This window comes from Nothobranchius furzeri, chromosome 16, assembly GCF_043380555.1.
Source record: "Nothobranchius furzeri strain GRZ-AD chromosome 16, NfurGRZ-RIMD1, whole genome shotgun sequence".
NCBI classification, from domain to species: domain Eukaryota; kingdom Metazoa; phylum Chordata; class Actinopteri; order Cyprinodontiformes; family Nothobranchiidae; genus Nothobranchius; species Nothobranchius furzeri.
In genome coordinates, this window is record NC_091756.1 from 43,623,755 (window position 1) to 43,650,493 (window position 26,739).

A 26,739-nucleotide genomic window follows, 5' to 3' on the forward strand; every position below is an offset into this window, starting at 1 on the left:
CACATTTAGGGCATCACACGCATTAAGCTGTGTACTCCTTGCACAAATGCAATGATATTGATCAAGCTTTACCTCCCTGTAAAGGTGACTTTCCAAGCTGCATAGAAATGCTCAACCAAACACAACTGTCCCTACTGTTTGTGCTGCATTATAACACTCTCCACTGCACAGCTCTCTTTAACACTTCTTTACTAGTTTCCCTGTTAACGTTATGACTAATTCTACTGTTGCTTACACTGTTCTTGGATCTAACATTCCTTTTACAGCCATCACCTTATCCTTTGTAGTGTAATTTCTCAGTAAAGTATATAAGGAGACTAGAGTTTAAGGTGTTGCTGATTTTGAATATGAGAAATTCTGATATTTAGACTATTTTCTTTAAAAAGAAAAGAAAAAAACAAGACAGAAGAAAGCAGCAATAAGGAATAGCAGTGTAGTCCAAATATTCCAGTTAAATCATAAGTAATATTCGGCTGTGAAAGAATAATTTGACGGAATCGTCTGATGAATGTTGGTTATGTGAGGCAGATCCAGTGTTTTTATCTGACTTTGGTTAAATATGTAGACTGCTGCGGATGATGAAGGGCAGACTAAAGTCCGCAGGAAGAAAATAATCAATTCAGAAGCTGCTATCAGTGGACGGTTGTTCAGCTGCAGGGATGCTGTGGTAGTACCTGAGGTTTTGGTCTTAGTTTACAGTGGGTTAACCACCAGACCAGCTCTGCTTTCAGCTCTTGGTGAGTGCTTTTCCAGTCGAGTGTGTGACTAAGAGTGAGTGTGAATGAAGGGAGCCTGGACTAAAGAGCGTCGAGGATCACTAGCACTCAGGTGCTGTCTTTTCTCCTTCTCAACCGTTTGCCTGTCTATACTACTAACCTAACTACTAACTGAACTAACCTGCTAGTGAAACTAACCACCATCCATGGAATGATTCATTCTACTAACCTAACCTGTGCCCTTCTCCTAGCAAAACCACTCAACCAACCTACTAATCTCACCAGAGGCCTTCTAGCTTTCCTTTTTTTGTTCCCGAAGTTGTTCTGTTCACAGTTTTTTGCTTTCCTTTCTCCCCCTTTTCCTACAAAGCACTCAGGCATTGGACACGCTATGGTAAACAAACTCCATTGTTCGGTAGATATCATTCTAATTGTTTCTTAGTTTGGGTTTTCCCCGTGTCTATTTCCTTTTGAGCCATAGACATCAAAACTAAACCAATAAAGGGAAAAATGCGGTTGGTAATCTCTTATGCTTAAACAAGCCCCTGTCCCCCTCCCCCATCCTTGCCAACCACTTTCCTTTTTTAACAAAAAAACCTTCCCTTCACTATTTCTACAGCCTTTTTTCACCCCATCACTTATGTAGGCGTGCACAGATTGGCTCATCTCTCCCATGCATGCAAATGTCGAGCCCCACCCTCCCTGCATGGCCTGACTCAGAAACCACTCTCCCTTCTCTTATTGGTCCATGAAGTGGACCGGGAGGTTCTTCCTCTTCCTTTTTTATTCTTCTTTTCGATTCTTCGTCCTACACTCTTGTCATGCATGTTCCTCATGGTGCCTCTGACTCATCCTGTCTCTTTTGTTTTTGTTATCCACTGTGTCCTCTTTGCCAGTGCTTGCATGCAGAGGGCGGCACATGCTGCATGTTTATCTATTTATGTGTGTGTGTGTGCGTGTGTGTGTGCGTGGATCGAGTCTATCTAATACCTGTGCGTGAGTGCACATCGATATCTGTGTGTCATCTCATTTAGACTCGCTGATCCAACAAACCCCCCCCCCCCCCCCTCAGACCACAAACTTACTAACACCATCATCACCCTAACAACACAATAGCATACCATAACTACTAACAGCATTAACATCATTGACCCTTTTCTGAGTGACCCAGCACAGCTTGGCCTGACACAAGCAACACCACTCTGGCTGCCAACAGTGCAACAACTAACCACTACTAACAGATAAACAGTACTAACACTAACTGTATTGCACGAAGATGCCTGTGAAGACCTAACTAACACTTGCCTGGCTGGGCATGTTGGCCTGGCAATGCTAAGTTCTGTCAGTGAGAGGGAACGGTATCGTAGCGGGAGAATTGTGTTTATGAGCAGTCCAACCTGGTCAGTAAAAGATCTGAGTTGTAACTTCCGTGTGACAGCTGAAAGCCCCTATGGAGGACAGCAGGCAGCAAAATGAGATCATCCAATGAAACATACCACTATAGGTAAAGTTTAAAGACCAAGTTCACCGAGAAAGTTGCTATCTTTGAAATATGATCTGTCACCACCTTAGCCACTGATAGAAAATAAATGAGGAAATGCTTGGATTAGAAAAGCCACACCGTAAAATTAACACCCATGGACTCACCCATTTTGACTTGCGACGGGGAAGGTTGTCGTTGGTTTAACGTCCAGGAAACAGCAGAGGGCATCTCTTCTAGTAGAAGCTAGCTGTTAGCATTAGCAACTCCTCCACACAGCAGAACTCCTCCAGGTGTGTGTTATTTCTGGAGATAAAACATCAACGTTGCAGAGCAAACAGAGTCAGTGGTAGAGTCGTATTGCTGTTAGCCAACTGGAGACGAGATGTCCAAATATCAGGAAATAAGACTCCAAATCCTGAACTTGTTCTGCTCACCTCTGCTTCACTTCTACTTCTACTTCCTGAAACAGGAGAACCAGAGTTTTTTTCCCTCAGAGATGAAATCACAAGGCATTTATTTATACTAGAGAAAAAAACTAATTAAAAAATAAGTGAACTTGGTCTTTAAGGAAGGGATGTTTATATACCAGGAAGTAAATCAAATTGCTTGTTTGTTAACCTTATCTGAAAAGCATCTAGAAGGCTGCGATTCAGTTCTAGTTTTAATCAAGGCTATTTTTAGTTGAAGTTGCAAAACCCAGGATGCTTTAATCAGTTTTACGCAATGTGAGGAGTATGCAATTCCAATTTTCTGAACTGCATGTTGGAGTCACGAGCCAGCATTGGATGCTCTGAAGCTTTGAGTTTCAGCAAATCCAAATTAATCATGCACTGGATCTAGTCACCATTCTGTGTAATAAACTGACTGCCATTTACTGCTAAAGACGCCAAACCACACAGTTTGACCCCCAGAGTGCACAGGGGGTAGATGGGAACGCTGAGAGTGTTACAAGTTGCAGGGAGAATGAGTGAAATGGACTGGCATTGTCTAGAAGCGTATATCTGGTCCCAGCACTAACAGCAACAATCAGCACTATTCAGTTACATTTCACAGTCAGCACTGATCCAATGACACAAAATCAAGTTTCCACAAACAGCACCACATCTCATTTCCCCAAACCAATCTGGTCCTCTCTCAACAGATTGCATATACATTGGTTACTAGAGTAACGGGGGCTAATTTGGCTGGTCAGCGCATAGCTACCGCTTAGCGCTGCCTTTGGTGTGAGTGTATAGCGTGTCCTTTCCCTGTGCTTTGTTGTGTAGGTGACGATCTCCGTGGACGGAATCCTGACCACAACGGGCTACACGCAAGAAGACTACACCATGCTGGGCTCTGATGACTTCTTCTACGTGGGAGGGAGTCCCAGCACTGCTGACCTGCCTGGTTCTCCTGTCAGCAACAACTTCATGGGCTGTCTGAAAGAGGTGTGATGCACACTAAATAACACAAAGGCACCTGCACATTTAAAAGTGCACAGTATAGCTTAAAATTGATGAACATTGATTTTTATTGTCTTCAACACCAATCCGCCTCGTTTTTCCCCTAATGTATTTTTTTTATTTCGCATTGAAACTTACACACAGTATTTTATATTACACACACACATAAATTCTGCCATTTTGCAGACTCACACAAAGTCCCAGACACACACAACCCATCCAGCATCAGACGGAATCAGTGATGAGTGTCGTTGAGGGAGAAGATACAGCGCTGAGCACTAACATGCTAATTAGCTACGCCACAGAGACGCTCCATCCATCCGCTCTGCTTGAAATGGGCCACAGCACTGCAGCAGCAGGAACTCACATGACACACATAAAACATACACACACTTAACGTGATCCTGATGCTCATGTGTGAGGAAATTTGCACCAATATTCCCAATAAAACACTGGTCCTGAAATTGATCAAATAAAACACCTTTGAAGACAAAGCACTTTCAATGTATGCATCCTTGCACTCGCTGAACACACACCCTGACTGAGTTCCCCCTTTCACTCACACGGATTCACACAGAGTCATAAACAAACAAGCTAACAAGCCGACAGATGATGTGCCAAACAGAGAGCTATCTGTATCAGTGGTGAATGCACTCTGTGTTGCTTCATTAAGACTGATGGTGTTTAAACAAGGCTGCCACAGTCAAAGTGAACCCTTCACTGGCACATTTACATATTTAATACAAAGATATGATAATCTGTGTGAGCAAATTAAGACGTATGCTGTGAAACACATGCATGAACAGTCACGGCTGTAGCAATTGTGTGCATTAGATATATTGTAGGCCCGATCATCTTTGCTATATGCCAACACAGATTTGGAGGAGTTAATATCTCCAGTTTACCTTATTTCACTCACAAACTAAAATACCAAGCTAGAAATGAGAAAATAGAAGTGAAATGCCATTGCAGAGGTCTGGTGTTGCTCAAAAGTTACACAAGCAGGTCTAGTTTATTAAAGAAGAGCCTGTGTGTCTCTCGGCATCAAGATGCTCAGCACAGACCCTTTGCACTAATGCTGCACAGTTATAAGGCAGGCTGTGTCAGAGAGAAGAGCAAATAAGATTAAAACAATTTAAAAGGTGCTGAAAGATGTGGCTTGCTCAGTAAGGATGACTCAAAAGATGAGCATCAAGTGTCTCGTGGCTTTTAAGGTTTCTGCTTTTGGATTAAACTTTTGAATAGAAAATAAAATAAATAAAACTTTCATTCTTTGAAAGATACATACACATCCTTCATAAAAATACTGTTGAAGTCATATAATGATAACTGCAAATTAATCAAATCTACAGGTAAAAGGGGAAATCGACCTTGGATGACTAAGGGATTAAGGAATGCGTGTGCAAAAAAGAATAATTTACATAGGAGTTTTTTTAAATTGCAAACAAGGGAAGCAGAAGATAGATATTAAAATATAAAAATAAATTGGTAACAATAATTAGGAAGCAAAAAAAAGATTATTTTGGTCATCTATTGAATCAGAATAAAAATAACACAAAAGCTACTTGGGGAATAATAAACAGTGTGACTAATAGAGAGAAAACAAAATCCAGTATTCCAAATCACTTTGTCAAGGAAAAAAATGATATGATGATAAAGAAATCACTGATGAGTTTAATGATTTTTTTTTGTAAATGTAGGTAGGAGTTTGCTGGAGAACAAACCAATAATAGAAGATAAATTGACCACAATGATTAGTACTGCCAACACTATTGTCCTTGACAAAGTAGACAAAGAAGAAATGCAAAACATTGTAAAAAACTGTGGAAACAAACGAACAACCGATTTTCAGGACCTGGACATGATAACTGTTAAAACCATCATAGAATCTTTCATTGAACCATTCACTTACATTTGTAATCTATCACTTTTTACTGGAAATTTTCCTGACACAATGAAAGCACCAAAAGTCATTCCTTTGTACAAGAGTGGTGATAAACATAGTTTCAATAATTACAGGCCGGTGTCACTGCTTCCACCGTTTTCTAAAATATTGGAAAAAGTATTTGTATGGATAAATTCATCGAAAAAAAATGTGAAAAATGAAAAAAAAGTGTGGCTCATCAATGAGTTAAAACTTATTTAGAAAAAATGAAACAGTTTGTTCAGATAAAGGACCATAAATCAAAACTATGTTAAATTAATTGTGGAGTGCCACAAGGGTTGGTCCTCAGACTAAAACTGTTCATTTTGTTTATTAACGACTTGGTAAATGTATCTAAGACACTCGAACCATTCTATTTGCAGATGATACAACACTGTTTTACTCAGGATCAAATATTGAGGAGGTGGCTGAAGTGATAAATGATGAACTGATTAAAATTAAAAACTGGTTTGATATAACTAGATTGACACTGAATCTTAATAAAACAAATTTTATACTGTTTAATGATAAAAAAGAACAGTGATGTGTCTTTGGAAATAGATGGGATTGCAATTCAAAGAGCAAAAGAAACTAAATTTCTTGGAGTTCTTATTGATGAAGATTTGTCATGGAAATCCCATATTAGTTACATAAAAGGTAAAATTGCCAAATCCTTAGGAGTATTACATAGAGTCAAGTTTTTACTGACTAATTCTGGTTTGTTGGCATTGTACAATTCACAGATTGTTCCATACTTGACTTATTGTGTAGAAATCTGGGGAGCAACATACAAAAACTATACACAACTAGTGGTGTGCATCTCTACCTGCCTCACGATTCGATCCGATTCCGATTATCTTCCTGAAGATTCGATTTGAGTCTGAAATGCATCACGATTCTTCACAGAATGTTTCATTACTAACATAAAAGCAGTAGAATAGTTTTCAATTTATTTTTTATTTCGATATCCCTGAAAAACAGAACATACATCTATTCCCTATAGTGAGCAACAATTTTTAAAGTGTGCTGTCTATAATTACTTAAATAATATAAGAAATAATGTTTTTGGTAGAGCAGCTTTAAGATAGAATACTACTGAACTTAAAAGTAGTAAACAAATACTGTGTTAAGTGATTCTTTCACATCCAGGATCCCAAAACCGAAATGAGCCCAGACATCTGATTTAAATGTAACAGGTACATCTGGGTAATGTTCACCCTGTATCCCTGTCCGCCATTTCTGTTTGAAACTGGCGCTAGGGCAATGCAGTGCGCATGTCATTGCAACTCTGCCCCCGGAAGTAGTTGTAAAACCTCAAAACTTTATTGTCCTCACGCGTCCAGAACATAGACACAGGGAGAAAATCTCATTATGTCACATTGCTGCGTCGATGCAGAATCATGCACGGCTGAATCGCGATGCATCTTAGAATCGATCATTTTTCCCACCTCTATACACAACCCTTATTTATTTGACAGAAAAGAGCTCTGAGAATCATCAATTATAGTGGCTGTAGAGAACCATCGAACCCATTGTTTATTAAATATAAATTACTGAAATTTCATGATATAAAACACTGGAAAATCTTACAAACCATGTATAAAGCTAGGTACTCTGCCAACAAACATTCAGGGGATATTTGAAAAGAGAACTAGTATTACATGCTGAAAGAAACTGATGTGTTTATAAAACCCAGATTTAGAACTAAAATTAAGGAGTGGAATATATCTGTAAATGGTGTTAAATTATGGAATAACCTTAAAAGGGAAATTTAAAAAACTCTGTCATTTGATATATTCAAATAATGTACCAAATTGAGTGTACTAAATAATTATGAAAATGTAAATTAAATCAATGATCATGATCACACTGGAATATAGAACAGGAAAATTTTTAAAATGAATCTGTATGCGTGTCGACCAATGGTAATTATATATAAATTGATTATTTCTAATGGAAAAGGAGGCAGAAATTACAAGATGTTTTTCTTCATTCTGCTCCTTTTCGTTCAAATTTGATTTTTTGTTATGTATTTCTTATTGTTTATATGTTTTATTTGTTTTTAATTTGAATGAAATAAACGAAGATAAAACAATAAAAAATTTAAAAAAAAAAGATCTTTGGTAAATAAAATGTTTGGTCTATGCATCTTTATTATTTTCAATGTGAAAACGCTTTTTCACTGCTTCTTGTTCCCAACAATAACAAGCTCATTTAAAAGCTCTCTTTTGTTAAAAATAAATGAGTTTGAGTGTTATTTTTTCCTTTCCTGTCTGAAGGTGGTGTACAAGAACAACGATGTGCGGTTGGAGCTGTCTAGACTGGCTAAACAGGGAAGCCCAAAGATGAAGGTATTCAGCTTTGAACAACTTGTACAATTTGATTAGATTGTGCATTATTACATTATCCTCTTACAGAACATAGACACTTTTTGTACCAGTACCTCCTGCTGCATGCATGAACCTTACACTGTAAGGATTTTAAGAAATAGGATTATGCTTGTGAGAAGTCACACACTTTTATCTTTTTGCTTAATTCACAGCTGGGAGCTGGCTTTATTTCAGTTTCAAACTACAAAGGAGTCATTTTGGCCTTGATTTTTACTGCAGTGATTTAGTAACTCATACATTAAAACTCTAGAACTGCTAAATGCTTGGCTTTGCCGTATCTGCTCCAGGTTAGTGGTGTGGTGTCCTTTAAGTGCGAGAGTGTAGCAACGCTAGACCCAGTGACCTTCGACACCCCAGAGTCATTTGTAGCGCTAAGCAAGTGGACGGCAAAGAAGGCGGGATCCATCTCATTTGACTTCAGGACCACAGAACCCAACGGACTGATGCTTTTCAGCCACGGAAAACCCAGACAACTACAACGCAAGGATCCACGCACCCCTCCTACCATCAAAGTGAGAAATAAATGTAAACAAATGTTTTAGGAAAATAATTGTTAAAACTGGGGTACACCATTTAAAATGTTTAAAATAACTTAAAATGCTTACATTTGACTATCTGAGCCTGTTCTGTGATATAAAGTTGGTATAGATTAGGCTTCATGCTACCTCAGACTGTTGATTTAGACTGTTGTAGCGTTACCAGGGTGGTGCCACCATCCCTAGTGCCGGATTTCTGATGGATTTAGGTGTTTCTGTTCTTGAACACTGCAGATTTGAACAAAATGAGAGACTAGTAGCTCCTGCAGAACCAAATGAAGGCTGAAGAAATAATTCAGCTGTTAGAATGAGGTGTGTCTGTGCAGGAACATATTGAAAACATTACTTGTTTGTTAGTGCTATAAGACTATGAGGGTGTGTGGTATGAAGCTTGGCTTTTAACTCCTTCCGGGGGGCTATAGCTGTTTCAAAATCTCCTCCTTTTCTTAAAAACTTGATGCAATGGACCACAGCTTTAAAGAGATCCTTTACTGAGAAATCATTTAGAAATCCTGACACTGTCACTTAGAATTCACAAAAATCCACAAAAATAACCAATCAATGATGAACAAGTCTGCTTCTAGACCTTCAGAAAAGGGACAAACAACAATACAACAGGAGCAAGCTATCACTGCGTCAGCTTGATGAAGAACTGTAAAATCAACATTGTTTTATTGAACAATCATATGATAATAAATCATACAATGGGCATTCTCTATTCTGAGCTGGGATCGAACCTGCAACCTTCCAATAACTGGACAACTTGCTCTACCTCCTGAGCTTCTGCTGCCCTACTAGATGTTCTGCCCAAAACCTTTTTTTTTTTTGTCCATCCATGAAAATGGGCAACCCAAATGTTATGTTTCAGGTGCTTTTTAACAGGTTTTTCAAATCATTAAAATGTCAAAACTATAAACAAGCACAGTGAAAAAACATTCAGTTAACACTTAAAGTAAAATAAGAGAAGTTTTCTGTTATGGCCTTTCATAAGAGGTTTCTGAGGTGTTTTTTTTATTAAAATCTGCATCAAAATAAATGGAAACATCTTTACCATAGACAGAATAATGTATCTATTAGACATTATTTTACATTGCATCCATTTGCAATTTAAGATGACTTTAATATTTCACAGAAAAAACAAGCCTATGGTGAACCAAATATCAACCATTTGATTACAGTCCTATGGATTATTTAATGGAGAAAAGGGTTGTTAAAAGAACCATCATATAGTCAAGAAGTCTTAAAATATCCAATTATTCAGAATAAATAAAATAACTTCTATTTCTAAAACATTTCCAACATCTCAACAAAAGTCTAATTTACTACCGTGGCAAGCCATCCTCGTCTATGTGACTATATATTCTGGCCACGACCCATAAACAGAGCTGAGTCGTTGGGCAGAATCTGATGCTTTCTTTCGAACTGTCTCTGCATGCTATTGGACAACGTGACGTACTCACTGCTACAGACATCAGTCAATAGGGTGATGTGCTCAGGGGCGTAGCACCAAATTCTGGGCCCTAGGTACAAGTCTTCTAGGTGGGCCCCCATGCTCAATTACTTAATATCTCTCTGACACATTTTTTGTCATGCTATAAGACAAGATAATAAATATGATCTTAGTTTAACCTCTATATTGAGCAAATACAAATGCCAGCATAATAAAAGTGAAATGCCAAGACTTCACATATAATTATTTTTATTTGCCAACAATGTGTTCAAACAAAAATCCTGGAATTTATTTTCCTGTAAATGCCCACTGACAGGTCTTCATGTTAGCAAAATCACTTATGAGATCTTTAAAGTCCAATCCTTTGGCTAATTGGCTTTCAATAGAAAAAAGAACTAGGCTGTTCAGTCTATCCTGGGACATTGTTGATCTCAAATAATTTTTCACCAGTTTCAGTTTGCTAAAAGCCCGTTCACCCCCAGCAACAGTCACAGGCAGTGTGCAAAAAATCCTCAGTCCAATACAAACTTCTCCAAAAATGCTCTGTAATTGCATCCTGTATGGCATTAAGCAGCTCAAGAGGAGACCGAATGTGTGGAAATGTGGCACCATATATTGTTCTCAGGTGTAGCATCTCATTCTCAAATTCAGCTGTGAGATCCTTGTAATATTTTCTCATCAGTGCCTGGCATGATGTCTTCATCTGCTCTTCAGTCATGTCTGTCATGGTTCATGATGTTAAGCTTTGCTAATACTTATATGTATTGATATATTAAATACATATGACATGAAATAAACCAGGTTCTCTCTGTGAATGTAATGCACTCTAAATTTTATAATCCCTGCATTATCAGCCAAATTATAAGGTTGTCCGTTTTCAAGATCAAATATAAAGAAATTTAAAATAGGCTTAAAATATCTAACCAAGTCAATAACAATCCTCTAACACCAGTGTCGTCATGCTATACGAAAAACAGTGGCAGCTTCTCATTCCTGAGATTACCACGAATCCATCGATACCAAGTTTGTCCTGGTCCATGACTGGGAAGGAGCTGAAATATCCACACAGAGTGAACCTGTTTTTACTGCGAGGTCCGCGAATTAATTGGCGGCGGCCGCCCGCGATAATAATTCTGATTTTAATATATATATATATATATATATATATATATATATATATATATATATATATATATATATATATATATACATATATATATTAGGGATGAGCGAGTACACCACTATCTGTATCTGTACTCGGAATGGGCGTGGCATAACCCGGAAGTGGGCGTGGTTTAACCGGAAGTGGACATGGTTTACATCAATGTATTATTTTAAGTCTGAAATTTATATGGATTGATCAGAAGTTGCTATGTGTATTGTTTATTTGAAAACTATTTACAGAGCAGCCTCAGAAGTGAGATTAAATATTTTTGATCACAATAGTAAAGAAACTATTACAGAAAAAGTGTTTCAATAAAATCAGAACATTAATATTTGAGTGCATGGATTAATACATCTGAACCCATGCAGTAGGAACTAGGAAATATGAAATGCTAGAACCAGACACAACTTTATATATTTTTTTTATTTTAATTTGATTAAACTGATTTTTTTTCTTAACGTTCTTGGCATTTTCCCACACAAAGTTTAACAAAGAAATGTTGATTAATGTGTGTGTGTGTGTGAGTGTGTGTGAGAGAGAGAGAGAGAGAGAGAGAGAGAGAGAGAGAGAGAGAGAGAGAGAGAGAGAAAAAATTAAAAACCCCACCGGAGCGGAGGTAGTGACAACAGCACGTCAGCTCTGTCTTGTCAAATGCACCATGTCAGTTACGAAAAAAGTAACTTTAAATATTCAACCGAAAACGAGGCGAGCTGAAGAAAACCTAGGGAAAACTGAAGAAACGTGAGCAACAGTGAAGCCATCACAGCGCGATCCGTTACTGTCTGTGTGTGTGCGTGGATGAGCCGGCCGGACTGAGCTCCCGGTCGGCTAGAGTTTTGTAAGTAGGGAGGGGCGGGCGCTCTATGTGACTGGCCAATCACAGAGCGTGAAGACAGTCAGTTACCCAATGAAGATTTTCCTTCAGCACGATTACAGAGAATGACTCGTTTTACTAGTTTCATGCTCGTATTCATCAAAAATGCGTTATCCGTACCGGATACTCGTCTGAAATGAGTATCCGGCTTATCCCTAAAATTAGTGTTTTCACTGATAACACTAATTAATTTATATTTGATCTTGATGGTGAAACTAAAGGTGTTTAACACTGAACACCTAACATGAATGCAGCTTCTGAGAGCTAGCTAATATCAGCTAAAACTGTGTTCTGCTGCTGCTGCTCACCTTCCTTCTACTTGCTTCTGTTCAATTAACTTTTCCTCCTTCTCCTTCTTTTCTTTTCTTTTCTTTTCTGGAAGCCAGATTTCCCTTTCTTGGGAAAAGACATGACTGACTCTCCTGCCTCCAGCTCTGGCTGTCGGCATCTGCGATGTCTCATTAGCACATGCAGCCGGGCAGCCCCTGGCCGCTGGTGTGGACTAAACCACTTTGCACATTTTTAAGGGGTGATAGATGCCTCAGAGATTATTCAGTTATTATTTTTAAGGCGAAATTCTGTTTCTTAACCTCTTTATCCAGGTAAAGGGAAATTTATTAAGACATTAAGTAAGTTGGGGGAAAAAAACAACAACAATAAAACATTTTTATTCAAAGCTGTCTCAGGGCCCCTCCCTGCAGTGGGCCCTGGGTAAACGGTACCCTTTCCCCCCCAGTCCGACGCCCCTGGATGTGCTGAGGCTCTAATGGAGTGTGGTTAGACCAACCTGCAGAGCAAAATCATTTTGATTTGGTTACGGTTTGTCTAGATTTCTAGGCTATAATTTACTTTCTGTATTAAGAACAGTAACGTGCTGGTTACACTTTTGTTTAGCTGTTAATGGTAAATGGCCTGCATTTGATACAGCACCTTCTAGAGTCCTGGAACCCCCCAAGGTACTTTACAACACAATCAGTCATTCACACATTCACACACACACATTCACACACCCTGGTGGTGATGACCTGGGGCACACTGGCAGAAGTGAGTCTGCCATTCACAGACACCTTCGGTTCCTCCGACCACCACCAGCAGGCAAGGTGGGTTAAGTGTCTTGCCCAAGGACATGACGACAGACTGAGCGGGGCTCGAACCTGCAACCTTCCAATTACGGGGCGAGCACTTAACTCCTGTGCCTCCATCGCCCCTTAATAACACATCCATTACATAAATTAAGCCAAAATGATCAAACTACTTTTTTTGACTTTGTTTTACTTTTGAGTTTATTTTAGGTTGTCTTGTTTTATTATTTTTGTAAGGATACATTTGCTGATCTAAATTATTATTATTATTATTATTATTATTATTATTATTATTATTATTATTATTATTATTATTATTATTATTGTTATTATTATTATTATTATTATTTTGCTGAAAAGTACAAAATATTTAGTTTTAAATGTCAATAAAGTTTTAATAAAGAGATACATTCTGATGGTGGAGCAAACCACTTCTGTCTGGTTAAAGTTTTGTTAACAAGGTGAGACACGAGTGTCTAAATCCAATCCTCAGGTGTCGAGAAGTCATAATGAAAACACATACTAATGGAACAGTGGCACGGAAGAACAGACCATCTCTCACTTCTTTATTTAGTCTGAGATATATGATCAAACACAAATAACTAATCAAAATTCATGACTTCTAATTTTATTTCTCCTCTTATCAAAAATAAAAACACTGTTTTTTCTTTCTGTTCACTGAAACGTTTATAAATGTGCTGAATATTTATCCTTTCATCACCTTTTACTGAGAAAACCTAGACTCTGTCTGATAATTATTACTCTATACCAGTTATTTGTAAACATTTTTGCTCTTGATCCATACAATTAAAAAGACTCGTGACCCCAAACACTGCTGAGTGTACTCCGCAAACGTTTGTAAAAGCCAATTAAAACAAGAACAAACAGTATTTAGAGGTAGCAAAAATATTCGATTTGGAATTACTTTTTAGTTTTATTTGATGCCTGTATACGCTGCCGAGAGTCCTTTTATCTCTATAAAACACATTCTTAAGGGAATGATTCTTAAATGTCAAACTGAACAAAGTCCTGTTCCCAGAATACTGATACGTGTCAAACATGCAGGTGGATTTTTTTGCCATTGAAATGCTGGATGGACACCTGTACCTGCTGCTGGACATGGGGTCAGGGACCACAAAGACGAAGGCCATTGACAGAAAGGTGAACGATGGAGAGTGGTATCACGTTGACTTCCAGAGAGACGGACGCTCAGGTAGACCCACAGCTCTCCTCAATAGGCCTGCTCTTATGTTGTTCTTTGCCTGGTCTTTATATCATTATTGTTCCACCTCCATTAATTATACTCTGAAAACCCTCGGAAGAGGCTGACAGTGTTCTCAACGGGGTCTTGTTGGAATATTTTAATTGTATTAATGTCTAAAAATAAGCAAATTAATGATTTATTTGTGACAAACATCAAACGTGGAACTTTTAAACCTGCTGGAGTTGGCAGAAGACTAGAAGAGGCAAAGAAGGGAAACAACTCTTTGTTGTAGTTCCACCCATTTTTGTATGAAATGGGGGGATGGGTGTTGGCTAAATGCACTAAAAAAAGACACAAATCAAAACCTGATTTCTTCTGATTGGCCTGTGTATTCCTTTGTTGGCTTTTATGTGGCTATTTTACCTGATTTTATCTCAAATCCCTCCAACTGGGCTAAATCTCCCATAGTAAGTGACATTTTATACAGCCAGGAAACAGACATCATGTGCTACAGAAGTTTATCTACACCCCAGACCCCTGAATTCACAATATCCTGAAAGCTTATTACTGAAATTTTCCTCTTAACACCATAAAATGACCGTCCACCCTAGCTTCAAAGGCCCTACGTGACAACTGAGGCATGTGTGGTTTTCAATTGCCTCTGATTATAACAGCGATGTGTGGGTGATGACAAGGAGAAGAGCAGGAAGAGGAGAAAGAATGATGATGATGATGATGATGGCCGTTGTAATGGCGGTGGTGATGACATTGATGATTGCGATGAGGATGTTCGTGCTCACGGTCAGAGTAATTTCTAAGGATGCTTTGATGTATTCAGGAACTATCTCGGTGAACAGTCTGAGAACGGCGTACACGGCCCCGGGAGACAACGAGATCCTGGACCTGGATGACACCTTGTACCTGGGGGGACTTCCTGAGGATCGAGCAGGACTCATCTTCCCTACAGAGGTTTGTGTTCTGGTGTTGTCTGTCTACATCATGTCACTATTCAAATTTGGGACTGATTCATCCAAGTTGTTTTCTCATCTTGGCACTATGTTGATCTGATTGGTTAAATTAGCATTTTCCAAATAAAAAACATTTTGAAAAAATCTGAAATATCTCATTTTTTTAGAGGTCGCAAATTCAGTTCTAGTTTATTTATATAGCGCCAAATCACCACTAAAGTCGTCTCAAGGCACTTCACATAATAAACATTCCAAAACAGGTCAGTTCATTAAGCCAATCAGTAAAAAGTTTCCTATATAAGGAACCCAGCAAATTGCATCAAGTCACTAACTAGTGTCAGTGACTATACAGCAATCCTCATACTAAGCAAGCATTTAGTGGCAGTGGAGAGGAAAACTCCCTTTTAACAGGAAGAAACCTCCAGAGGATCCTGGCTCAGTATAAGCAGCCATCCACCACGACTCACTGGGGATCGAGAAGACAGAGCAGACACACACGCATACACCAACACCAACCCACCCACCCACACACACACACACACACACACACACACACACACACACACACACACACACACACACACACACACATACGAAGTAGTGTTCCTATGGCTACATTGTGATTTCTTAGTAAATATTCTATTTAGTAAGAGATAAACTTTATTGTATTTAGTGAATCTATCATTAAATGGGTAAACTAGTAGTAGCACATTCAATATCAAAATAAGTAAAATGTTATCATCAGGAGGGGGAGAAAGTTTAAGTGGTTAGCAACAGTGTTCAAGCTGATGGCCCCCTCCATGAGGGCACCACAGCTCAGCAGATCATCATTGTAGCTTCTTCTGGGGAGAAAAACACTTAGAGAAAAATTAAAGTTAACAGCTTAAATAGCAGGAAATAATACAGCTAAACAGCAAACTGTAGAAGAAAGTAGTCGAGTGTGGAAAGTGGTCAGTGTGTCCTCCAGCAGTCTTAGCCTAAAGCAGCATAACCACAGAGATAATTAACAATTGTGATTTTCTTAAATCACTTTATGAATTTAAATGTTCTGAATGAATTATTTTGAATTGTCAAGTTAGATTTTTTTGCTGTAAACCATTGAATATTTTGCTAAAAGAAGTAATGCAGAGCATTTAAACAGCATATTCACAGGTTTTCCTGCTGGGATTCAGCAGCAAAACAGCCCATGTGCACACATTGATCACACGGTCGATAAAATGCAACAGGATCGTGTTGATAGCAAGAAACAAGGTAGTCTAAAATGGATGCAAAAAGCCTGAAAAGCTGCTGAGTGCATTGCATTAAGCTGCCGTTGATTGATGGTGCATTTTTTTTCGTGCCACGTTTCTCCTGCGTGATTAATGACAGAATTAACTGTGATAGTTCTGATAGAGTCACGCTGTTTTAAATTGATGCCTACTCCCTCCTGCAAACGTCTCCATCCAACACATCCACGGCATCTTCTAGCAGCTGATTAAAAAGGTCCTCATTCCTGCTCCCACTCATCTCACCACCTCGAGTTTCACTGTTTTTCATCAAATCTTTCGTTCTAAGCACAATATTGGTACAAGTTTTGACAATCAACAACTTTGTTACAAATTTTTGCAAAAATTGGCAATTATCCATTGATTAGAAGGAAAAATAATTTACATTTTCAAGTTTACTTTCCCTTTTTTTAAATTCAGACTGTGCTAATTGAACAAAGCACTACAAAGCGTTAAAAAGTGGCAGCATAATGCAGTCTTCAAAATCTCAGCGCCTGGGTGCCTTTGAGTTGTCAAACACGATACTTCTTCCTCTCGCACAGATTTTGTTCTTTCTTAGTAGGACTAATTCTCATGGATTGCATCGTTTTTAAAAAGAAGTACAACAAAGAGATGAAAGGACTTTAGGCGATCCTGGATGAGAGTCTAGTTTGAGTTCAAACTTTTTGCCGATAAATGAAAAAAAAAATCTGTTTCACACCAAACGATGCAGATGAGTCTTTCACCATGGTGGCTTACTCAGCTCAGTGGCCTAGTGGTGTGAGTGTCTGCTCTGGGACTGGGAGATCGGGTCTAAATTTAGGTCCGGTTATTCCAAAATTGGATCCAGCGTCCTCCTACTTGATAATTTGACTTTTTTTTTTGACATTTTTAAACCATTTTCAAAATAACCCTTTACATCAGGGCCTCGAGGGCCGGTATCCAGCACGTTTCAGTGGTTTCTCTGGTCCAACACACTTGATTCAGTGGTTGAATAACCTGTGCAGCAGCTCACGAGGCTCTGCAGAAGCCTGTTAATCACCTACTGATTGAAATCAGGTGTGATGAGGCAGGGTTAAAACCAAAACGTGCTGGATACCATCCCCCAAGGCCCGGAATAGAATAGCCCTGCTTTACAGGGTTAATAAAATGTCACCCAGCCCCTATCTACCCCTGTGGTCAAAAATATTCCACTCCGGGCTGTTAGGACCAAAAAAAAAAATTGAGGATAAGGACATTTCTGGCTCTGCATTCTAGTTCCAGCATGTTTCATGCATGTCTAAGGGGTTGGACTGGGGGGTTAAACCACCAAATAGTTCCCGAGTGCAGCCATGTCTGCAGCTCACCGCTCCCCACAGGGATGGGTCAAATGCAGAGGACAAATTCCACCACACACCAGCGTGTGTTATAACTGATGAGACTTTAACTTAACTATCCTCCTCAGGTGTGGACGGCGCTACTGAACTACGGCTACGTTGGCTGCATCAGAGACCTGTTTGTGGACGGTCAGAGTAAAGACATCCGGCGTCTCGCTGAGGCCCAGAGGGCGGTCGGCGTGAAGCCCTCCTGCTCCAGAGAGCCTCCCAAACAGTGCCTGTCCAACCCCTGCCAGCACAACGGCGTCTGCAGGGAGGGTTGGAACCGTTACGTCTGTGACTGCTCTGGGACCGGATACCTGGGACGCTCCTGTGAGAGAGGTGAGAGTCACAAAGTCTGTCATAGATAAAGACTCGTCACAGTAGGGATGAGTCAGTGAAAACAGCCTCTAAACAGTGGACAGTGTCCGGATGTAGAACACAGTCATGACGACAGCGGCGCCGTTTGTCATCTCGATAACACAGGGCGACGTCAAAAAGAATGAGTGACAGCAGACAGATGATGTGAAGTCTTAATGTCAGAAATAACCTCATCCTCTGCTGGAAATATATTATGATCATCAGTTATATTGGGCTATAAAATTTTTATTCATTTTACCTTTGAGTTATGCTTTTCTTCCTTTAAAAGCCTCATCCCAACAGATCACATCAGCATGACAGTACTCGCTCTGATGTGCTAAAAAGCCGCCCTCGTAAAAATTTATGGTAGATAAAAATGTGTCTAAAGTCTTTTTCAAATAAAACAGCTGAAATGGAGCTTAGCCTCCATTACGCCCCTTGTGATGCAGACGGAAACAGAAGGGATGAGGACGGCCGGCTTAAATAGGTGGAGACGAAAAACAAGGGCGCGAGGAAAATGCTCAGCAACAAAAATATTTATAGTGCTGGTTTTCCATCTTTGGCTGGATCCATTTTTTTCTTTGTTCAAAATTACACATTTTTCTGTGTCAGAGACGGTGTAGTAAAAAAGGCAGGCAGGGAGAGGAGAGGAGGAACAAAGGTGAAAGAAAAGTGGTGGGAGGAAGCCGAGCTGCAGACAGGACTATTGGACTGCTATAGATGTAGTGACTGGGAATCGATGAGAGAGGAAATGTGCAGATAGCAGTGAGCAGGAGCTGTGACAGAGAAGGGTGGATTCACCAGGCTGGAACCACCGCATGACAGCATGCTGGGAAGAGAGGAAGAAGAGGAGGAAGAATGGAACATGGCAAAAGAAAATCTGACTGGGAGCAATGAGAAAAGGTATGTGTTTGACACGGTGGGAGGAATGACAAGTCAGGAAAGATTGGCAGAGGGAACTGATAGAGGCCTGCTGAAAGGAGCGAGATGGAGTCAGACAAGAAAAAAAGACAAAATGTTGTTTGTGTCACAACTGCTGATGCGTCTCAAGTGATGATTGTGCTATCACCCAACAGCAGATATACAGTAAACACACACTGATGCGCACACGCTTTCTGAGAGGCCGATAAGGAAATGTTTTATTTCTGAGGACAAAAATCTGCAGCGTGCCCTCTTTTTCCTTTTCTTTTCTCTTCTTCCTGTCTGTATCTTTCTTCCTCCCTCTCTGTGTGCACTGAGGGGTCACTAACTGGTGCTTCACTGGATTGAGGAAGCACAGATGGAGAAGCAGATGGAGAGAGTGATTGGCCGTGTTTATGCCTTCTACCTGTGGTTTTCTCCATCCTTTTGTCCCCTCCTCGTTCTCCCACTCTTTATTAAACAAACGTCATGCTTTGGCTTTGGGATTCATTTTGTTTTGTTTGAAGGCTTATCTCCTTGTTTTTGATGTGAGGCCTTGAAATTAATCTTCTTTTAGAGAGTGTCAACATATGCATTACACAAAGTGTCAATTTAAATCTTGATAAACAAATTAAAAATGATAAACAAATGATCCACGCTTGTATAGCGCCTCTCAGAGTAAAGACTCCAAAGTGCTTTACACTACAGTGCATCATTCACCCATTCACACACACATTCACACACTGATGATGATGAGCTGCGATGTAGTCACAGCTGCCCTGGGGCGCACTGACAGAGGCGAGGCTGCCGAGCACAGGCGCCACCGGTTCCTCCGACCCCCACCAGCAGGCAAGGTGGGTTAAGTGTCTTGCCCAGGGACACAACAGCAGAATTCTCTGTCCGGAGCCGGGATTGAACCTGCAACCTTCCAATTACTGGACAACCCGCTCAACCTGTTGAGCTACTGCTGCCCCAAAAACACAAAGATTTGAATTTTCGTGCAGATCTTTTAACCCTTTGATGCATAATGGTCACTACAGTGGACAGATACTCAAAATTGTTATTTATTTGTTTTTGCTATTAAGCACAGCTGTTGAATACTTTATTGCATTTGAGCCCCTCCATTTGGACTTCAGTAAGCCAAGCCAACATATTTCATGCTCAGAATGCACGCTGTCCACTGAAGTGGACATGTAATAAATTATTTGTAAATTATAAAATTTTACAAAAAATATTTGTTGAAATTTGTTTCATTCACACCTAAAGATGAATGAAAAAAATTGTTAAAAACAATCATGGTTGAAGATTTCATAATTCATGCACCAAAGGGTTAATTGATAACCTGCGATGTGGGCCAAACAAAGACCAAAGGAAGCAGCTGTCGTTACCTTAATGGTAACATGATGTGACCACCGATGGAAAAGCGAGGACAATATATTAAACCTCACTTGGCTGTTTGTTTTAAAAAGCTTCACATTCAGATTTTAAAGGCACAAGCAGTTCAAGAGAAGGACGAATGAACATAGCCAATAGCAGGATTTCGCCAAACTGTTCAGATGTGTGAAGTCTGCCATAACCAGTTAATATGACTGCACTTTGGCCTCTTCGAGCAAGAGTTTTAGAGATAATTTCATGTTGAGAAATGATGAAATTTGATCAATTTTGTGCTGAGAAATGAGTCTTGCCTCAAATGTGTGCTCTATATCTGCATTTTTATGTTTGATAACGTTATTTAATTGTGGCATCCGTCTTTAATAGTATTGATTCTGAAAGCTAACCAGTTGTAGAGCTATATCTGATGAAGTTGTTCTGGAAATGTCATTAAAATACCATTTATAGACAATATGCACTCTTTAACCTCCACAGGAACATTATTACTCTTTCTACTTTGATTATTAATAATATTTTTATTTTTTGCAGAACCAGGTTCTGTGTGGTTTCTCAGGAACCACAGAGTTCTGTGCACTCTTGGATAGCTACTACCCCCAAAAGGGCTCCCATAAAGATTCTGGGCTTTTAATCTATTTTCATCTGAGCGTCTGAAGCTAAATGAGCTGCCAGTGGAATTATTTTGAAATTCCTTCATTGTTTTGGGAACTAATCCAAGTCCTTTTTTTCATCTGCTACAAAGCTGCAAATTACAGATGGCACTAATCATTAAAAGGATGCATATTCCTTGTTTTTATTCGTTGGCCTCATTTTTTTGATGATTTCTATAAATGTGAACTTTTTTGAATTAACACCAAACAATGTTCTTTCCTAAGTTCAAATAAGTTTGGAAAGAACATTTTGTTTACAAATTTATAGATTTTTATTTTTAAGCTGACTACCCACTGAAGCAGCATTTAAATGCGGGACCAACATTTACTTTTAGGTCCATTTCTGGCCTGTTTTGAATTTGCTGTCAAGACGTCAGTAAAGTTTGAAGGATTTTGATTGTCAATCATCTATTTTGTCAAATAAAACTGAAATAAATGTGAACGTTTTTATCTGCTTTCAAACCATCTTGCATGAGAGTACTCCGACAGCGGGCAACAGGTTATCACAGCAAATGATTTTACTCCTTTTCCTCTTCGTCATGCTTCCATTAAGCCTGTTTTTGAATATAAATCACTCAAATGGTAATTTTAAAAGACCCTTTTATGTAGCTTTTCTGAATATTTTCCCCTCTGCTGTATGTTTCTCTGGCTGAGAGCATCAGATACGAGCTAAGACAGAAAACATTTAGACATATAGGCGATGTTTTCTCTGAAGTTTTGACTGAATCTTCAACACTGGTGAGAAATATAGAGTTTAACCCTCTCAGGCTCAAAATAAGTTTTGATAAAATGACGAACAACTAAGTCCTTCAGGGGTACTTCTGAGTTATAATTTGCTCATGAAATACGTATGTAGAGTAACCAGGTAGGTAGGTTTTAACTGTTGCTAATCTGCAACGCCTGCCTCCAGAGGGTTAACTGACTTCATCTTTCACTTATGCTGTTTGGAAGGATCCATATGTGCAGCCGGAGTGCATTCTGCTGTCGTTTTCTTTTTCATTTCCTGGCATAAAGAGAGCTGCACTCTTCCTTCCCAACGACTTTCCACCCTCCGTTTGGCTGGTTGTGAGTCAGGTGCCATGGAGAGGGAAATGTAGTCAGCTGTCTCGCTTATCAAAAATGCATGCACGTGTGCACCTGTGTGTGTGTGTGTGTGTGTGTGTGTGTGTGTGTGTGTGTGTGTGTGTGTGTGTGTGTGTGTGTGTGTGTGCGTGTGCGTGTGTGTGTGCGTGTGTGCGTGCGTGCATGTGTGTGTGTGTGTGTGTGTCTACTAGTTATGTTGTCTGTAATATAACAGGCAAAAACCACCTTCTTTTTTTCCTCCAGTTAATGAGGGTTCATTTGCATTTTAGCCAAGAGCCTCGCTGCCTCTGCCTCTTCCTTTCTCTCTTTCATGCTCTGTTCTTATTTCCCCCCCCCCCCCCCCCCCCGCTCTCACTTTACTAAACCCTTCTCTGTTCACACTTAAATTCACTCACTTATTCTGACATGCACACACACACACACACACACACACACACTCTCACACACACACACACACACACACACACACACACACACACTATCTCCCTCTTTCCCTCCTTCTCAGCTCATCAGTATTCACGACGCCTTCCTCCCTTCCTGTTCTCTTGGGGTTTTTTTCTGCCTTGGCTATAACCATCTCCCACAGAAACAGATTGAGCAAAACTGAAGGGAAGAAATTGGGTGGAGAGATATAGGAGGAAGAGAGGAGAGATCAGAAGGCAAATGCATGGAGAGTGTGTTTAGTTGTGTATGTAATTGTCCAATAAAAGCAGGGCTCTCTGAGGTAAACAGTTTGGCGGCCGGGGGACTGGCCCCAGCAGGTTACAGGCAGAGGAGATGATGAATATGTAAATGAGTATGCAAAAGACATTAAAGTGGGATCACCTGAGCTTGTTACATTATGACTCCGGGGTCTGGGATGTCAGCGACGGTGGCTAACACACTCGACACCGTGCATTCTGATTTAACCGGATAATAGGGCCAGCCAACCAGCTGCAGCTATTTTTGCACCCTCTTCTCAGAGGCGAGGGAGTGATGATGAATCAGGAGTGGAAAGTGACGGGATAATTTTGTTGGAAGCAGGTTTTGAGTCTCAACATGTCGTGGCTGGGGAGCGAGGGAGTGTAACGGAGCAGAAACACACTTTGTCATGTTTAAATCTGATTCACTCTTTGTCAGAATGCTTTTGTGCTTTTGTCTTTGTGGGGTTTTTTCCCCTGTCAATCTCTTTTTTTTCATTCCCATTTTTCTCTTCTTGTCCTCCACTTGTCTCTCGTCTCCTTCTTCTGTCTCTCCCTTCTCATCTGTCTCTCTCTCTCTGTTCCTGTTCAGATGCAACCATCCTCTCGTATGATGGGAGTAAGTTTATGAAGGTGCACTTGCCTGTGGTGATGCACACCGAAGCGGAGGACGTCTCACTGCGCTTTCGCTCCCAGCGGGCCTATGGCGTTCTCATGGCAACCACATCCCGTAACTCCGCTGACACTCTTCGTCTGGAGCTAGATGGGGGTCGTGTCCGACTCACTGTAAACCTAGGTACACCCATGCACACAAAAACATGGGAGCTTTAATTTAATGATCTGTCAGGGGAATGCAGCTGTTGTTGGCCTCTTGGCTATTCGTTGCATAGATTAATGTGTTGATTAATAATTCTATTTCTGAGAAAAATAAGTGAAGGTGGTCTTGTTTTAGAGGCTTTTTGGGTTTTCTGAAACTAATTGGACTTTGGTTGCTTTTTAAAGCATGTTTAGTTCAGTCAGTTAAAACCTGACTGCAGCAGATGGGAAAGCAAAGAAATAACGAAAGCATTGGTGTAAAGACCAGAGAGATGCATCATGTTTCAGTTGATATTCTGTGAGTCATGTTTTCAGCTAAACGCTCTTCAGAAACCCTGTGATGGAGGTAAAATACAGTTTTATGTGTCAAACTGTTGTGTTTGGGCTTTATGGGGGAGCTTATGGAGCTTAGGGCCAATGAAAAGAAAAAAAGAGAAGTAAAGGAATTCAGGCTTTTTTTCAAAAGTCTAAATTCTATTTCTTTTCTTTCTTTTTGTTCTTTTCAGCGATCCTCTTCTGTGGTTTTTTTTTTTTTACAAAAACAAAGAAAATTAAACTATCTGTTTTTATGGAAAGCTACTTATAAATAAACCTTTCCTAATACTCTTTCTTTGGTATGTTTGCAGCTAGGTTGAGCAAAGTTTTGTTTTGTTTTTCTACATTTTAGAGAGTTTCTGAAATTTTAGATTGAAATGTGAAATCTGTCTTTTTTTAGCATAAAATAATGAAATAAGCAGCCAGTTAAAAAAATCTTTTTAAAAACCAAATACCTGAAGTTTCCTAAGCAAGACCAGTTTCAAACATAACAAGAAAATGTCTTCTTAGCTGCAAAATATAAAAAAAACAAGGGATGACTCAAGAGTTTATTTATTTATTTATTTCTGCTATATTGTTTGCACACACACCAAGCACTGGTGAACAGAGGGTCAAGCCTGGAGCTGCATTCTCTCTGCTCACTCCCAGCAGACCTGTGCATCCCTGACATCTACATCAATCAATCAAAAAACTCACACTCTCAACAAAACACAAATACCAGCAGTCCTTTTGGTCTTTTTGTTTATTCCTCAATTTTTTGTTCATTTTCTGCTCTCACTCTACTTCTCAGCTGCTCACTCTCACGTGAAACCTCAAACAACTTCACAAGCTAACAACACACACACATCCTCACAGAGGGATGCATGTGTCGGTCTCTGGTTGTCTGCAGCCACGTCTTTTCTGTGGTTGATGCCACACGACACACCAAATCATCGTTTTGAAAAATGAAATAAAAAGAGGGCTGAATCTTCCGAGTGTTTGTGAAGATTTGTCTTCTGTTTGGGTGACTAAGCTGTTGGGATGTGTTCGGTGTCATCAGACAAACCGACACACATTACCCATATCAGTCTCCCACTGCTTTTGATTGCTGACATCCAGATGAGTTTTTCTAATTTGCTTAAAGCAAGTTAAAGCTAAGAGGAATAAATTTGCTGCACGCTGCTGAAGGAAAACATAGGGTCTGTTTCACGGCTCTGTAAGAAGCGAGTGTTTTCTCAGCAGTGTGTTTGTGTAAATACAAAGGGTGTGTCGATGTGTGCGTCCCCAGGGCGTGGGGAGTATGTCTGTGTGTGCAGCATTAACCCTCTGCTCTGCTCTCCCTCCAGACTGTATCAGGATAAACTGTACAGCCAGTAAGTGATCCTCCATCTCACCTAACTCCTCCCTCATCCTCCTCTGTGTGTGTGTGTGTGTGTGTGTGTGTGTGTGTGTGTGTGTGTGTGTGTGTGTGTGTGTGTGTGTGTGTGTGTGTGTGTGTGTGTGTGTGTGTGTGTGTGTGTGTGTGTGTGTGTGAGAGAGAGAGAGAGAGAGAGAGAGAGAGCTGCACTGAGTGCTTTTAATGTGAATATTTTTCACTCCTTTTGTCGTGTTCAGTCATTTCATCCTAATCTTGTATTCAACACATCTTTGTACCATGAGGCCGTGTGCAAATGTGTGTGTGCGTGTGTGTGTGTGCGTGTGTGTGTGTGCGTGTGTGTGTGTGTGTGTGTGTGTGTGTGCGTGTGTGTGTGTGCGTGTGTGTGTGTGCGTGTGTGTGTGTGTGTGTGTGTGTGTGTGTGTGTGTGTGTGTGTGTGTGTGTGTGTGTGTGTGTGTGTGTGTGTGTGTGTGTGTTCTGATACACTGCAGGAGAGGCGCGATTTTTGCTGAGGGCCAGAGTTTTGCAGGTCGGCCATTTTAGCAAAGAAGGATGGATGGAAGGCAGGATGGTGGGGGTTGAAGGCAGGGGGGAAATAAAAGGAGAGGAAGAATAAAGAGTGTGAGTAGGAGGTGTTCTAGTGAAATTAAGTGTGTTAAGAAAGAAGAGAGGAGCAGAGGAAGCAGGTGGATGAATGTAACTCAGAGCTGAAGGCTAATTACTTCTCCTTTATGCTATCGCTCTATCATTTCAGTGTCACACCTTTATCTTTTTATTTTCTCTCCCCTTGTTCTGTTAGCTGTGGAGGAGAGAGGATTTTTTCATTGTCATTTGAATGAGTGTCTCTTGCTGTCGCCCATCTGCGTCTGCTGTGTTTTGTCTGGGTGTGTTGTCCCGGAAGTGTGTGTTGTGTGTGTTCATCCCACTGTGAGGGGAGCTGAATCCCCGATGAAGTTTAATTCCCTCACGTGGAGTTTCTGTCACGACCACGGAGAGCGAGTGAGATGAAGAGGGGCGAATGCTCTGTGGCGTCAAGGAGGTGGTGAAATGGACGACTGCAGTTGCCATAGAAACCCCTACTAGCCACACAGCGCCGTTGCTATTCCGAATGTCTGCTGGCCAATTTTAGATCGGTTGTCTCAATGAAGATTTCAGTAGGCAGCCACTTTTCTGGCACACTGTGCATACAATAAATTATACACATCATATTCAAAGAGGAGGGAAAAAATGTGTTTAACAGCCAGGCGCCACTGAAACGGTCCACTCAGCAGTCAACAAAAGCCCCAGCGCTGCAGAGATTTGAGACTTATCCCTCAGAGAAGCAGTTTGTTGTGTCGATCAGATGGAAAATTAATTGC

General features: G+C 40.1%; 1 protein-coding gene across 13 annotated transcripts in view; it reads left to right on the forward strand.

Annotated features, from left to right (window-relative positions):
- The window catches only part of nrxn1a (neurexin 1a), an 81,122-nt gene that overhangs the window by 28,104 nt on the left and 26,279 nt on the right, over positions 1–26,739 (forward strand). For 4 of the 13 annotated variants that reach the window (XM_015962934.3, XM_054749275.2, XM_015962938.3 and 1 more), the window contains 9 exons: positions 1,087–1,110; positions 3,465–3,626; positions 7,845–7,916; positions 8,243–8,467; positions 14,128–14,275; positions 15,105–15,235; positions 17,923–18,175; positions 23,488–23,691; positions 25,352–25,378. In XM_015962934.3, coding sequence (XP_015818420.1) covers positions 1,087–1,110; positions 3,465–3,626; positions 7,845–7,916; positions 8,243–8,467; positions 14,128–14,275; positions 15,105–15,235; positions 17,923–18,175; positions 23,488–23,691; positions 25,352–25,378 — 1,246 coding nt within the window. The remainder of the gene's footprint in view (positions 1–1,086; positions 1,111–3,464; positions 3,627–7,844; positions 7,917–8,242; positions 8,468–14,127; positions 14,276–15,104; positions 15,236–17,922; positions 18,176–23,487; positions 23,692–25,351; positions 25,379–26,739) is intronic. The other 9 variants (XM_054749274.2, XM_054749277.2, XM_054749280.2 and 6 more) reach the window with 3 other exon arrangements.